The sequence below is a fragment of the Scylla paramamosain genome, chromosome 30 (genome assembly GCF_035594125.1).
Source record: "Scylla paramamosain isolate STU-SP2022 chromosome 30, ASM3559412v1, whole genome shotgun sequence".
NCBI lineage: Eukaryota > Metazoa > Arthropoda > Malacostraca > Decapoda > Portunidae > Scylla > Scylla paramamosain.
In genome coordinates, this window is record NC_087180.1 from 9,004,647 (window position 1) to 9,020,282 (window position 15,636).

Here is a 15,636-nt window from a genome sequence, read left to right on the forward strand (position 1 = left end):
ATAGTGGGTCCAGTTTTAACCATCTTTACTCTGACACGGTCACTCGTGTTCCCATTTCCACAGAAACGATGGTTCCTGTGTCCAACGACAATCTGCAGATATCTTCGCAGTAGATAGGCCTCTAGAAGCATTGTCAGCTGGATTTAGTGATGAGTTCACATATCTCCATTGTTCTGATGTCATCCACTCTTTGATCAACACAGTGCTGTTCGCTACGAAGGTGCGAAACAGGTTCTCTGAGTTCCTTATATACTGTAGCACTTTAGTGCTATCTGTCCAGAATATCGATTTCTTCAGAGGAACGTCCAGCTGTTCCTTCAGCTGTCTATCAAGTTTCACCGCGAGAACTGCAGCGGTGAGCTTGAGACGAAGTATAGTGAGCTGTCTCAAGGGAGTTAGCTTTGCTTTGCCGTACATTATACAACAGTGCCTTTTCCCATTTCCACCTGTCATGCACAAATATAACACCGCTTCATATGCCTTCTGGGAGGCGTCGCTGAAGTGATGCAGTTGGTAAATGATAACATTCCCCATGTCCTCTCACCTGTAGCACCGGGGAGCTTGAAAGACTTAAGGGGGAGGTTATACGATCCGGACCTAAAAAAAAAAAAAATTTTTTTCTTCTTTTAGAATTTTCTGCATTTTTCCCGCTTCTTTTGATATATGTAACGTTTTGTTAAAAATTTCTCCCCCTTATGTAATGAGATCTGTCATGAAATTCCACGGTTTCACCCGCCGAGACACATGCATGATCTTTTTTTTTCACATAAATTTCTGACATACCCGTTTTTCTTTATCCCCCCATGAAAATTTACGTTTCTCTCACTGCGTACAATATTAAACAGCGCAAAATTTTAAGTCTAACTATTTTTCTTAGATTTATTTACAAAAAATAAAATTAGGTATACAATTATATTTTTCGTAAATCCAGCAAATAATCAATGTATCTGCATCAGATTTCTTTAGCATTAACATGTTATTTATTTTAAACAGTTTAAAACTGCTTTTTACTTAGAAATATGGCGAAATATAGCAAAAATTGTTTTCGAACCCCCCCTTAACCTCCCCCCTGCTAATTAAGCGTGAAATCGTGAATCGCTCTCGGCCTATGTACAAAACTAACTGGAATAACTACATGAAACTACGTCTGCTTTTTCAACATATTCTGATGTATATATCATGTGAATTTCAAGTCCCTAGCTGCAATAACTGAATTATAATCACCCCCTTAAAATTTATGACGTGATTTTGGAATATAAAAATTATCTCCTCCGTTGTTATTCCTGTTACACATATATGGGCAGCTTATGAATTTATGAGAAGTGAACAAAGTCTGCTATCGAAATTTTTGTTGGAGTTGATTTTCATTTTTGACATCGAACAAAAAAAAATTATTATCGTACAAGAAAAAACTATATCAGACATTGTTATCCTATCATTCCTGATTAAAATGCTTTTTAATTTAAAGAAATTGATCAATAAATAAAGGAGAAGATACAAGTTGAACATAGACGATTTAGGAATAGGAATAGGAATAGGGATTTTACAAACCCCCCCCCACCTTTATTAACTCCTCTAGCCAAGCTAACCATGCCCTGTGGTGTACAGTCGATACCAGAAGATCAGTCCGACCCGGAGACATCCGTGGTCTCCTCCCCAGACGGGGACTCCGAGGATTAGGATATTCACCTGACTGCCTTGCTTATAGCTATGGAATGAGACATTACGGTGAATATCATTCTACTGAACCACCAGGTACAACAGAAGAATATTTACTCAGACTGCCTCACTTCATAGCTATAGGTATGCGGTCAATAAATGGCTCATTTCTTAAGATCACTAGTTTGCTAATGAGAGTATAGCAATGTACAAGTACAAAAGGTTTTTATTTACAAATAGATCACTTGAAATGTTGTGTACACTGCCCCGCTGCACAAGACTTCTTCTTTCTCTCACCAAGATTTTGTCCACGTCTCTAATGCAAGAGTTAACCGGTATTCTCAATCATTCATCCCTTTCTCTAGTAAACTTTTGAACTTCCTGCCTGCTTCTGTATTTCCTCCTTCCTATATCTTAAACTTTTTCAAGAAGGAGGTTTCAAGACACTTATCCTCTGCTATGATCATTCTATTTGGCACTATCTGGGAACTGCCTTTTAAGTGAGATTTTTATTTATTTATTTATTTTCTATATATATTTTTTTGTTACCTTTGGCCAGTGACTCTCTTACATTTAAAAAAAAAAAAATACATATAAAAAAACGAAGGTAAGATGGATATCACAAAGCATCCGTGATAGATAAAATCTGTTATTGACAAAACCACTTGTCTTATCACATGTGTCTCAGTCAACTTTACGCATCAGTCATATTACAATCCACTTCCTTTGAGTTCCGACAGTAAGGTAACATTTCACATTCTTGTTTATCACACCTCTCACTGCGCAAAGGTAGAAAATTGAGATCCACCTTATTTATTTCGTTTTTTTTTTTTTTTTTTCTTTATGTAGGATGGGCACCGGCCAAAGAGGAGACACTAGGCACCTGTCGAAACGATCATTACTTCCAGTGAGGTCTAAAGCACTGGCTCAAAGGTTGCTGTGAACTTATCATTAAACCCAGCTGTGACCTCACTGAACGTTTCCCTTTGTGTCTCTTAACACGAGGGGGCAGTCACAGCCTACCCTCTAAAGACAACTCTCATCCTTCACACAAAATTACAAGTACCTAATTACACACACACACACACACACACACACACACACACACCCTTCACTCAAAATTCAAAATTATCATGGCGATTCCTACACCAGCCTCTGAGTCTCTATCTGGGGGGGAACCACAGATGTCCCCAGGTCGGACTGCTCTTCTGGTATCTACCCTGTGTGTCTTGACTCCCCAACCCCCCTTCTCAATTTTTTCTTCATTAATTTCTTCAACATTCGCGGTTTTAGATCTAATTCTCAATCTGTAGAATACCACCTCTCCTTTACTAAACCTCATCTTTTCCTCACTGAAACACAGGTGTCTGAGGGAACTGACAGTAGCCCTTTTTCTGTTCCTCCTACTTTCTCTATCCTCATTTTCAATCCAAAGATGCATGTTACGTTTATGTGCGCAACGACTTAACCTGCTTCCTAGTTTTCCACCATCTGACTACGACTACAGAGTCACTCTCAAACTAAATTTATCTGTGCTGTATACCTCTCACCCAACTCTTCTGACTTTAAGAAATTATTTGAGTACTTAACTTCCAATGTGGAGCACACTCTGACTCTCTTCCCCTTTGTGGAGATCTCCATTCTTGGATATTTCAATGTTCACCACCAGCTTTGGCTTTCCTCTCCCTTCACTGACCATCCTGGTGAACTAGCCTTCAATTTTGCCATTCTCCACAACCTAGAGCAATTGATGCAACAACGTACTTGTATTCCTGACCGTCTAGGAGGTACGCCCAACATTCTTGACCTTTTTCTAACCTCTAATCCTTTTGCTTATGATGTTACCCTCTTCTCCGTTGAACTCTTCCAATCACAATCTCATATCTGTATTTTGTCCTATCGCTCCAATCCTTCTTCAGGATCTCCCCAGAACGGAGGTGCCTCTGGCGTTTTGCCTCTGCTAGTTTGGGGGACCTGAGGAGGTATTTTGCTGATTTTCCTTGGAAAGGCTACTGCTTCCGTGTCAAGAGACTTGTCTCTGTGTGCCAAGAGGTGTGTTTATCTACTCGACTGTTTGTCACGCCAGTGGCAAGAACATTTGATTTAAGGTAACGTGATATAAGTAGGCTTGAAAGAAAGTTGGAATCAAGTCAATAATTTATTTACACCAACGACAGAAGAGTTCACTCGTTACAGGATATTGTAGTAACGTGGTGGTGTTAGGTCTCAGGTTACTGGAGAAGCTAGGAATACGTCACTGTGCTTTGTTATCAGTTAAATAGTGATATCACTTCACTTAGTTTTAGGGTTTATTTAGAGTTTTTGCACACACTAAAGCTGCAGCCCTCCGTCAGTCGGCAGGGCTCGCATGACTCGGCTACTTGCAGCGAGTGTCACTCTCTCTCTCTCTCTCTTCTCTGCCTCGGGAGGTGCCGCCGGCTAATATATAGTGGATGTACAGTAGACGTAACATCAGCATTTGCATCAGCACCACGTGATCAGAATGGGGCCTGCTATTGTGTTAGTTGGCGATATTTGTTCAGACGAACAACAAAGAAGTGTCCTGTACAAGATAAACAAAGGACAATTTCCGTGATGTTTAACAAAGAGTCTGTTCCTACCTATCCTTACCTACCTATGGGTACAGGTGATAGTGTCTGGCATGGAAGCATACATTCCTCACTCTTTTTCTCGATCTAAACCTTCCAAAACTTGGTTTAACACAGCTTGTTCTCGTGCTATACATGATAGACAGGTGGTCCATAGAAGGTACTTGAGCCTTCCATTACCAGAATCTCATGCACTTAACATTTCTGCCCGGAACCATGCCAAGTCTGTTCTCCAACTAGTCAAAACTCCTTCATTAATAGAAAGTGTCAAAATTTCTCGAGACCTAACTCACCTCGTGACTTTTGGCATCTAGCCAAAAACACTTCCAGTAACTTTGTTCTTTCCCTCCTTTATTTCAACCAGATGTCACTGCTGCCATCACTTATATCTCTAAAGTTGAAGTCCTAGCTCGAACCTTTAATAAAAACTCTACCTTGGACGATTAAGAGCTTGTTCCTCCTTCTTCTCCACCCTCTGATTACTTCATGCTACCTATTAAAATTCTTCGTAATGATGTTTTCCATTCCCTTGCTGGCCTAAACGCTCAGAAGGCTTATGAACCTGATGGGGTCCCTCCTACTGTTCTCCGAAACTGCGCCTCTGTGCTTGCACTTTGTCTAGTCAAACTCTTTCAATTCTGTCTGTCAACATCTACCTTTTCTTCTTGCTGTAAGTTTGCCTACATTCAGCGTGTTCTTAAAAAGAGTGACCGTTCTAATTCTTCAAGCTACCGTCATTTTGCTTTAATTTCTTGCCTATCTAAAGTTTTGGAATCTATCCTCAACAGGAAGATTCTTAAATATCTATCACTTCACAATCTTCTATCTGATTGCCAGTATGGGTTCTGTCAAGGCCACTCTACTGGTGACCTAGCTTCCTTACAGGAAGTCCAACGGAGAAGATAGATTGACAGCATAAGCAGAAGGATTAGAGGTTAGGGAAAGATCAAAAATGTTGGCTGTACCTCCTAGACGGTCAGGAATACGCTTAGGGTGTTGCACCAGTTGCTCTAGATCGTAGAGAATAGCAAAGCTGAAGGCTAGCTCATCACCAGGATGGTCACTGAAGGGAGAGGAAACCCAAAGCTAGTGGTGAACAGTGAAGTCTCCGCAAAAGGGAAGAGAATCAGAATGTGCTCCACTTTGGAATTTAAGTAGTCAAAGAATTTCTTATAGTCAGAGAAGTTAGGTGAGAGGTATACAACACAGATAAATTTAGTTTGAGTGACTGCATTCGTAGCCAGATGATGGAAAATTCAGAAGATTTAAGATAGTGGCCAAAAGAGCAGGTTAAGTCGCTGCGCACAAAGACGCAACATACAGCTATGAATTGAAAATGAGGATAAAGGAACTAGGAGGGAACAGAAAAGGAGCTACTGTCATTTGTCTCAGACACCTGTACTTCAGTGAGGGAAAGAAGATGAGGTTTGGTAGAAGAGAGGTGGTACTTTACTGATTGAAAATTAGATCTAAGACTGCGAATGTTGCAGAAGTTAATGAAGAAAAAGTTGACGTGGGTGTCAAGACACTTAGGATCGATACCAAAAGATTAGTCCGATCTGGGGACTTTTGTAGACCCCTCCCCAGATGGGGAGGCTGGTGCTGGTGCTGGTGCTGGTGTCGCCATAGTATTTAGTATTTTGAGTGAAGGGTGTGTGGGTAATTAGGTGCATGTGTGAAGAAAGAGTTTTCTTAAGAAGGACAGGCTGTCTTCCCCATCATGTTGTAAGACACAAAGGGAAATGCTGAGTGAGGTCATAGCTGGGTTATTAATAAGTTCACAGCTCCCCCTGACCCAGTGCTTCAGACCTCGCTGGGTAATTATCGTTTCGGCAATATTAATGATTTTTTTTTTTTATTGTCACTGGAAGATAAAATAATGCACTGAATAGAGTGTAAAAAAATGCTTAGGTTTGAGAAAGATCTTATTCTTACTTTACGATGAATGCAGTATGTATGGAACAATTGAATAATAATATCACATAGTAGGAAATTTGAGGGTTACTTTACATGCGGTGGGTTCAACCGTTCACCTCCTAATGAAAGAACTTTGTGTAGATATGTCCAACATCCTCGCCTGGGTTGAGGGGTTGGTGGGACCATGGCTTCCCACTTTCCTGCTGGTTCTGTTCACGACCCTTCTCATCATCAACGTCTTTGAAGGGCGACCCAAGAACTTTCCTCCTGGTGAGTGACGCTACAGGTGCGTGAGGCACTCTGAGTAACAGGTGATCGAAAGTCAGGGTGCGTTACGCGTGGACATTGAGTCGTAATGTCAACAGCAAGCTTTATATTTTACTCGTGAATACTTTTAGTGATGTGGTGACTCTGTTGACAGGAATGATGATCCTGCCCGTGGTGGGTTCCCTCCTGTCGATGCCGTTCGGGCCCAGCGTGGAGATGCTGCGTGGCCTGAGGAAGAAATACGGCGACATAGCAAGCTTTGCAATATTCGGCAACAGGTAACATAAAGACATATTGTTTGCTAGATTGATAGGTTCATTTTCTGTTCTGAAATAAATTGTTCATATGGCGTCATGTTAGATTCCAACTTATTGCCCCTTCCTATATGACTTATGTTCTTATGTTCGTCATTAAAACAACACATGACACACCAAGAATTTGTTGGTAGGATGAAATCATAAAGTGACCATCTTTATGGCAATACCTGATATTTCATACTCACTCATGTGATAGTGCACTTATCACACGACACAGCGTCTGAGTTTAATGTTGACCTCCATGATGTTTGCTGCCCAACGGCAAGGAAAGTTAACCAGTTAATCTCTCTCTCTCTGTCTCTCTCTCTCTCTCTCTCTCTGTCTCTCTCTCTCTCTCTCTGTCTCTCTCTCTCTGTCTCTCTCTCTCTCTCTCTCTCTCTCTCTCTCTCTCTCTCTCTCTCTCTCTCTCTCTCTCTGGCGTTCAGGCAGCTTCGGATTTATTGTACTATAGTTCCTTTAAGTTTTCTTCTGTGATTTAAACAAACTTAAGAAAGTTGCACGAAAATCTTCATCGTCGGTGATAATAATGAGAGCCTGGGTTTTGAAAGGGTGGTGATGGTGAGCGGCCCCAAGCTCATCAAAGAGACCTTTTCTAGCAAGAGCACTGCCAACCATCCTGATCTTCTCTTCGGCAGTGCCAGGAACATCATGATTACGAACGGCCGCACACCTAATATCGGTAAGTCCAGGTGTCGGAACGTGGCTGCTTCAAGACTGTTGGATCATCGATTTGAAGCAGATTACTCATATAGGATTGCTGGACGACATACAGCAAGGCTGCACAGGTTTTGGGCCACTAGGGTCACATGACCATACTTACAACTGATGATCACAACATTTAAAGCAGTCAAAATTAAGGAGTTCAAAACCTAGGAAGACTGCATACCAATCATGTTGTCAAATAATTACTTATGGCTACCTGTCATCCACAACACGATTCCTTCAATGTGAATTTGACAATTTGACTCAAAAACAAGCCTCCTGGTGTTGAGAGAGATAAAAATTTGTAGTTTCCATTACCGAAGCTTTAAATTTTCGCCGTTTCACTATATCGAATGTTAGACAGGTGTCTGATCTGCACATTAAATGTTTCTCCCTGTATATATAAACTTAAAACCAAATAAGCTTGCATACTTTTTGCAAATACACTAATCTCCAAGTCCATGTGCGTGACGTCACCCCCCATGCGTAAATGGATGCATATTACACATATTTACCTTCTTCACAGGTATTATAGCAACGAATGGACAGTTGTGGCAGGAGCAGCAGAGATTTTTCCTTCGCCATCTCAGCGGCTTGGGCTTCGGCAAAAGTAGTTACGAGTCCCTCACTACTGATGAGATCGCAGAGTTCATTGATGTCCTGGTGAAGGAAGGAGGTCGCCCCATAGAAATGAGTGTGAGTTCCTTGTCTTACCTGTACGCTCCTCATGTTTAAATGACGCACTCTACACTATGCCAAGAGTTGCTGATTACAAGCAATTGTTTTTGTTTTACATTTGATCTCCGTTGTTGTTATTGTTGTTGTTGTTGTCTTTGTTGTTGTTCCTGTTGTTTTTATTGTTGTTGTTGTTGCTGACCTGTTCTTGTCTTGGTCACAATAATAGCAATATGTTTTCCTCTTCTGAGGCGATATGGTACTGTCTTTATGAAACCCTACTACTAACATTCTTTGAGTACAGTGGAAGTAACGCCATATTCAGATTGAGGTGGTCGTTGTAGTAGTATAGTGCAAGTCAAGTACTAGGCTTAGAATTGAGATGATGATATAGACGTGGAAAAGTAGTAGAAGCAAAACAAAATTTGTAGATGTTGAGTGAGAAAATATACTTAAATAACTTAATCTTACAAGATTTCACCGGTTTTTTTTTTTTTTTTCCAGCATCTGTTTCACCGCTCAATCATCAATGTACTGTGGGCACTGGTCATGGGGAAGCGTTACCCGTACAACCACGCCAGGTTTAACGAAATGGTGGAGGACTTCTTTGTGCCAGCTGATTTCAATCCTCTCTCCCCCGACCAACACATTCCACACATATTTAAAGTAATAGAGTACATTCCCACTCACAGAAATGGCCTCAAGAGCCTCAAGAAGATTTGCTCTTTTATCAAGGTATGGATTAGCTTGCTTTCGTGACCTGTGTATTGTGTGGAGTGGTAGTAAAACACAAGGGATCTAGAGAACAATCACCCATGAGAACGTTTTGGAAGATTTGTTTCACAAGAAAACTTTCACTCTTGTGCAAACTGTTTTGGCTTTGAATATGACGTCCCGTCCTGTGGTATAATGGTTACCGTATTCACCTCACAACCAAGATATCCCGAAATAAGATCTTCAACCTTTGAATAGATCAGATACTGGTTCTTTTTAGTTGAATCTAAGGTAATACAAAACTATTTATACAGTCAATATACTACAGGAAGATGTGATAATATTTTCATATTCTTATCTATATGCTTCTCAACACATGAAACACCGTCTTTCACTCTTGAGATATGCAAACATATCTCATCTAATCTCTCAGAAAATGGCAAATGCAAAACATCTTAGTCCGTTATTATTACAGTTATACATAATAGTGTAGATTCTAAGGCGCAGCATTCATTACACAGATTCTATTTGAAAAGAAAAAGAAATAATAGAATACTTTTAAATCTAAACTACAATAATCACTGAGCACATTAGATCCAAAACGATGATATATATTTTTTTTCTAGTTTTATATTTCTGTATTTTGTTTATAATTATTTGTTTACTTATTTATTTATTTTATTTATTTATTTATTGTTTATGTAGAAAGGGCACCACCCAAGGGCAACGAAACTGAAAAAATAAATAAAAAAAAGAGGTCCACTGAGGTGCCGGTCCCCGAAAAGAGTCAAAAGCGGTAGTCAAAAATTTCAGGATAAGTGTCTTGAAACCTCCCTCTTGAAAGAATTCAAGTCCGAAGCAAGTGAAAATACAGAAGCAGGCAGGGAATTCCAGAGTTTAACAAAGAAAGGGATAAATGGTTGAGAATACTAGTTAACTTCTGCTTTAGAGATGGACAGAAAAGAGGTGAGAGAAAGAAAAAAGTCTTGTGCAGCGAGGCTGCGGGAGGAGGGGAGGCATACAGTTAGCAAGATCAGAAGAGCAGTTAGCATGAAAATAGCGATAGAAGATATCAAAAGATGCAACATTTAGGCGATGAGAAAGTGGCTGAAGACAGCCAGTTAGAGGAGTGGAGTTGATAAGACGAAAAGCTTTTGATTCCACTTTGTCAAAAAGACCAGTATGAGTGGAACTATTCCCTCCCCCCCACCACAATACATGTGAAGCATACTCCATACATGGAGATATAAGGCCCCTGTACAGAGTTAGCAGCTGTGGAGAGAGGTAAGAAAAATTAGCGCAGACGACTCAGAACACCTAAATTCATAAAAGCTGTTTTAGCTAGAGATGAGATGTGAAGTTTCCAGTTTAGATTATAAGTAAAGGACAGACCCAAGATGTTCAGTGTAGAAGAGGGGGATAGATGAGTGTCAATGAAAAAGAGGGGATAGCTGTCTAGAAGGTTGTGTCAAGTTAATTGATGGAGGAATTGAGTTTTTGAGGCATTGAACAATACTAAGTTTGCTCTGCCGCAATCAGAGATTTTACAGAGATCAAAAGTCAAGTGTTATGTGGCTTCCCTGCGTGAACTGTTTACTTCCTGAAACGTTGGACATCTACGAAAAGATGTGGAAAAGTGCAGGGTGGTATCATCAGCGTGGAAGTGGATAGGTCAAGAAGTTTGGTTTAGAAAATCATTGATGAATAATAAGAAGATAGTGGATAACAGAACAGAAACCTGAGGAACACCACTTTTAATAGATTTAGGAGAAGAGTGACCGTCTACCACAGCAGCAACAGAACGGTCAGAAAGGAAACTTGAGATGAAGTTACAGAGAGAAGAATAGAAGCCATAGGAGGATAGTTTGGAAATCAAAGCTTCGTGCCAGACTCTAAGTTCTAAGTTAATGTCTAAGTTTCACCAAAATCTCTAAAAGAAGATAACCAAGACTCATTAAGGAAAGCCAGATCACCAGTAAAGTGACCTTGACGAAACCCATACTCGCGATCAGATTATTCATCAGGTTCTAAAGTGACAGATATTTAAGAATCTTCCTGTTGAGGATAGATTAAAAACTTTAGACAGGCAGGAAATTAAAACAATAGGATGGTAGTTTGAGGGATTAAAACTGTCACCCTTTTTATGAACAAGCTGAATGTAAGCAAACTTCCAGCAAGAAGGAAAGGTAGATGTTGACAGACCGAAATGAAAGAGTGACTAGGCAAAGTGCAAGCACGGAGATGCAGTTTCGGAGAAGAATAAGAGGGACCCCATCAGGTCCATAAGCCTTCCGTGGATTTAGGCCAGCGATAGGACAAGATACAGATATGAGATTGTGATCGGAGGAGCCAAAAGGAGAAGAGAGGGTAACAGCATGACCAGGATTAGAGGTTAGGAAAAGGTCAAGAATGTTGGTTGTATCTCCTAGACGGTCAGAAATACGAGTAGGGTGTTGCACCAATTCATTTAGGTCGTGGAGGATAGCAAAGTTAAAGGCTAGTTCACTAGTATGGTCAGTGAAGGGAGAGGAAAGCCAAAGCTGGTGGTAAACATTGAAGTCTCCAAGAATGGAGATCCCCGCAAAAGGAAAGAATTTAAGAATGTGCTCCACTTTGGAAGTTAAGTATTCAAAGAATTTCTTACAGTCAGGGGAGTTAGGGGAGAGAGCATAGATAAATTTAGTTTGAGAGTGACTGTAGTCGTAGCCAGATGGTGGAAAACTCGGAAGATTCGAGAGCGTGAGCACGAGAGCAAGTTAAGTCGTTGTGCACATTGACGCAACATCCAGCTTTGGATTGAAAATGAGGATAGAGAAAGTAGGAGGGAACAGAAAAGAGGCTACTGTCAGTTGCCTCACGTACCTGTGTTTTAGTGAGGAAAAGAAGATGAGGTTTAGTAGAGGAGAGTTGGTGTTCTACAGACTGAAAATTAGATCAAAGGCCGCGAATGTTGCAGAAATTAATGTAGAAAAAGTTGATGTGGGTGTCAAGACACTTAGGATCGATACCGGAAGAGCAGTCCGAACTGGAGACATTTGTGGTCACCCTCCCCAGATGGGGACTCCATGGCTGGTGTAGGAGTCGCCATATTACTTTAGATTATTGAGTGAAGTTTGTGTATGTAATTAGGTCCATGTAGTTTTGTGTGAAGGAATAGAGTTGTCTTTAGAGGGCAGGCTATGACTACCCTCTTGTGTTGTGAGTCACAAAAGGAAAACGTTCAGTGAGATCACAGCTGGGTTATGATAAGTTCGCAGCACATGCTGAACCAGTGTTTCATACCTCACTGGAAGTAATTATCATTTTTGCAGGTGCCTACTATTTCCTCCAAATTTATTAACAGGTCCCGTTATATGAGTATTCGTTACACGATTAGATCGTGACACGAGTTCAGGAAACTAAAGAGAAAGTTCTTATACGAGCAAAGGCGGTCAGATGATACATGAATGCGAGGGATGGTAATGGGCAGGGCAAGTTCAAAACGCGCGCCTTGCTGCACTCTTCCACAGACGTATGTGGACTGTGCAGGGATGTCCGATGATTCATATGCGCAGAAACGAGAGTAAGCACTTGAAAGAAGCCACCCACCCATCTCCTGTTCCATTCTTGTCTTGTATAATTTTCCTCCATCTTTCTAAACTCGGCGTCTTCTTACATTGAAATTTTGGATGCAAATGATGCAAATACATGCTCACTGTATTTACAGTCCAAGGATACAACGCTATGTTTTATGTGATTCATTGTATGCATATCTGTTACTCTTGGACTACAGAAACGTGTTATGTAATACTGTACTAATGTTATTGCATGGTTGAAAAATTACCTTTGACGAAATCATGTAACCCATCACTTATTTTTGGCGCTGTTTCATTATAAGAGTGAATAAAAGGTCATCATCATCATCATCATCATCATCATCATCAATCACATTTGCAATCATGTCACTGCCAAGTTAACACAGTTCCTCATGACCTGTTCAGGAGGAGATCAAGGAGTTCATGACCAACGAAGAACTCAAGAATGGCGATAACTTCACAGCACTTTACCTGAAGGAGATTGAGAAGAAAGAGAATCCCAACTTCAACTGTAAGAATCAATTTTGTCTTTGTCTTAGATTGTGACAGGAAAGTGGCAGGGAGTAGGGAAGATAAGGATTATTAATCAGCAGACGTGGCCTGTGCTTGTATGATTGTCAGGTTTGGAATGTGACCTAATAAAGCACAGGATAGGGAATATGTTCTATATAATTGTGAGTGTGATAGTAAGGAAGGAAGATGAATGCGAACATTAGGGAAGTGAATGACAAGAGACATATTGGTGAATAATCAGCACTTTTCTCTGAAGAATAAGCACAATTTTTGCCAGTAAAAACCCAAAGACTGTCGTGAAGCTCATGTGAATTTATACAGATTCTTAATAAACTTACGTTTCTCACTTCAAGTGGACATGATGGAAGGTGTGATCGTTGACATGTTCATAGCTGGCATGGAACCCACCTCGAGCACCCTCACAACAGCTATGTACCTGTTGGCCAAGCACCCGCACGTGCAGCGCCGCGTGCACGAAGAGCTGGATGAGGTCGTCGGCAAGGAACGCCGTCCTTCCTTCTACGACATGGAATCGTAAGATACCCCTTCTTCCAAACTTAATACTTTACCTTGTCATGACATTGGCCAAACTAACACACCCTGCCATATCCCTACTGTCTGTCAGCCTTTTACTAATTATGAACATGTAGATTTCTTAAATTGAAAAACATGAAATCGCTAAGTCTGACTTTTAGTCGAATTTTCATTCTTGGAGAAGGAAAGTCCTTCACCAAATGTATCTTAGAGTTACATTTTCCTGTTAGTATTCATCCTCACATTACAGAGAGCAGCAGTACATAAGCGACTCGCTGTTTTAAGGATTCGCGTGTTCAGCTCACATTCGAATGGTCCCATATCTATATACGTGGCTAGGAAGAAACAACTGAACTGTCTTCTTCCACACTGAAGCAGTGAATAGTTACTGAACGAAAGCCAAGGAGTTTAGGCCTTAACTTTCAGGGAAGAACGAAAGGCTACGAATTCTTTTATCTTGTGTATTTTACGAGCTTGTACAAAAGACCTGAAAGGTGATTTGTGCCACACCATAAGTGATAAACAAGGCGAGGTACGCAGAAACTTATTGCATCAATGCACAAAGTAAAACAACTGAGCAGCACACCATCAACTGCCAGTACACACGTGTGTGTTGGGTGGATTGGGAACAATGCATTTCTCAAAAAGTCTTTATCCTGGGATAAACGAGTTGCTGCAGCATTCGATCTCATAGTTTCTTTGGTGGCTGATAGTGTTCCTAAAGCTACGAATCCCGCTTTCTCCGGCAGGACTGCTGACCACCACACCACTGAGGCATTATTCCCTTCCTTCCGTAGGTTGCCATACGTGCAGGCCACCATTCAAGAGGTGCAAAGAGCATTCAACTTGCCTAAGTTTTCTCTCCCACATATTACCAACGAGGACTGCAAGATTGGCGGCTACGACATACCCAAAGGTACTGTATTCTTTGATAGCCGAAGCAGTGTCACATATAAACACCTGTAGTTAGAGAACGAAAGCTGCATCGCACTGATCCTGTCACCCTCCCTGCAGGAACCTGGCTGCTGACCAACCTGGACGACTCCCACAAAAATCCTGAGTACTGGAAGAACAGTAATGAGTTCGATCCTCAGAATTTCCTTGATGAAAATGGAAAGTACAAGTGGAATAACGCCTTCATGCCCTTCGGAACAGGTAAGTGTCCGATGGAAGACTGCTCATAGAGAATTTTAGCGAAAATATAGCATCACTATGGAGGCACTGAGGAGTATTGCAATGCAGGTAACTGAAGGAGGAATGACCAGTATGAGAGGTCATGGAAAAGAAAAATGCAATAAAGTAGTTAGTGAATGGTGGGAGCTGAGTCAAACTGCTACTGGCTACTGCCCTTCCTGCGCCTCACCTTCACATACATTTCATCTCTCTCTTCTTAGTCTCTTCACATGTTCCACCACTTACCAACCTTCCTTATTGTATTCTTTTATCATTCGCTCTGTAATCCGATCCCTCATCTAGGATAATAATTTCTGCCCCTGATATTTCTCATCTAAATTTCGTCAAGGATTGACTGTGGTCATCATTCTAATGGGCACACTTCATAAATTCAATTTAAGCCTAGAAGGCCACAAACCCATTATACCCATGCTTTCCATTTCAGGTAAGCGGATATGTACTGGGGAACAAGTGGCCAAACAAACCCTCTTCCTGTTCTTCACTCACATGATGCAAAAGTTCAACGTCACGCTTGTCAAGGAGCACAGCCCTATCGACGATACCAGTCCATTATTCACCCGCCCACCGCGATATACTGCCAGTTTTACATGCCGCTCAACTTGTGACTAAGAGTCTAGCACAGACCCTGAACCTTATTAAATCACACTGTTCTCTTCAATGGGCTTCTCCGGTCACAGTCTTATTTCTGCATCCTTGCCTATGGCTCCAGTACTCCCTCTGGATGCATCAGAGCGAAGGTGCTTTTGGCACTCCAGATCAGCAAGATGAAAGGAACTTATTTTCTTTTTTGTGCCCTTGTCAAGATTCCTTAGAGCATAAAAATGCACAATAAGTAAAAAAATAAATAAATAATAATAATAATAATAAGGGTGATAATAATAATAATAATAATAATAATAATAATAATAATAATAATAATAATAATAATAATAATAATAATATAGAGGTATTCAGTGTATG

At 40.8% G+C, this 15,636-nt stretch overlaps 1 protein-coding gene across 4 annotated transcripts; it reads left to right on the plus strand.

Annotated features, from left to right (window-relative positions):
* Nucleotides 1–2,338: 2,338 nt before the first annotated feature.
* Nucleotides 2,339–15,617, plus strand: LOC135116227 (cytochrome P450 2C15-like). 4 transcript variants are annotated; one of them, XM_064033584.1, is made up of 12 exons: nt 2,346–2,403; nt 3,579–3,767; nt 6,327–6,455; nt 6,607–6,730; nt 7,318–7,448; nt 7,998–8,167; nt 8,651–8,881; nt 12,841–12,946; nt 13,302–13,482; nt 14,280–14,398; nt 14,497–14,637; nt 15,101–15,617. In XM_064033584.1, the coding sequence occupies exons 3-12, from the start codon at nt 6,329–6,331 to the stop codon at nt 15,283–15,285; spliced, it is 1,515 nt and encodes a 504-aa protein (XP_063889654.1). In that variant the 5' UTR covers nt 2,346–2,403; nt 3,579–3,767; nt 6,327–6,328; the 3' UTR covers nt 15,286–15,617. The 4 variants fall into 4 exon arrangements, with proteins under 4 accessions (XP_063889653.1, XP_063889654.1, XP_063889655.1 ...); XM_064033585.1 differs by having other exon boundaries at nt 3,579–3,711; XM_064033583.1 differs by lacking the exon at nt 3,579–3,767 and having other exon boundaries at nt 2,339–2,403.
* Nucleotides 15,618–15,636: the final 19 nt, after the last annotated feature.

Bases quoted from the DNA above. Each gene is read 5' to 3' on its own strand.
- LOC135116227 (XM_064033583.1), top strand. From the start codon at position 6,329: ATGTCCAACATCCTCGCCTGGGTTGAGGGGTTGGTGGGACCATGGCTT. The intron at 8,882-12,840 runs GTATGGATTAGC...TGACCTGTTCAG, and splicing joins AGATTTGCTCTTTTATCAAG to GAGGAGATCAAGGAGTTCAT. The intron at 14,399-14,496 runs GTACTGTATTCT...CCCTCCCTGCAG, and splicing joins CGGCTACGACATACCCAAAG to GAACCTGGCTGCTGACCAAC.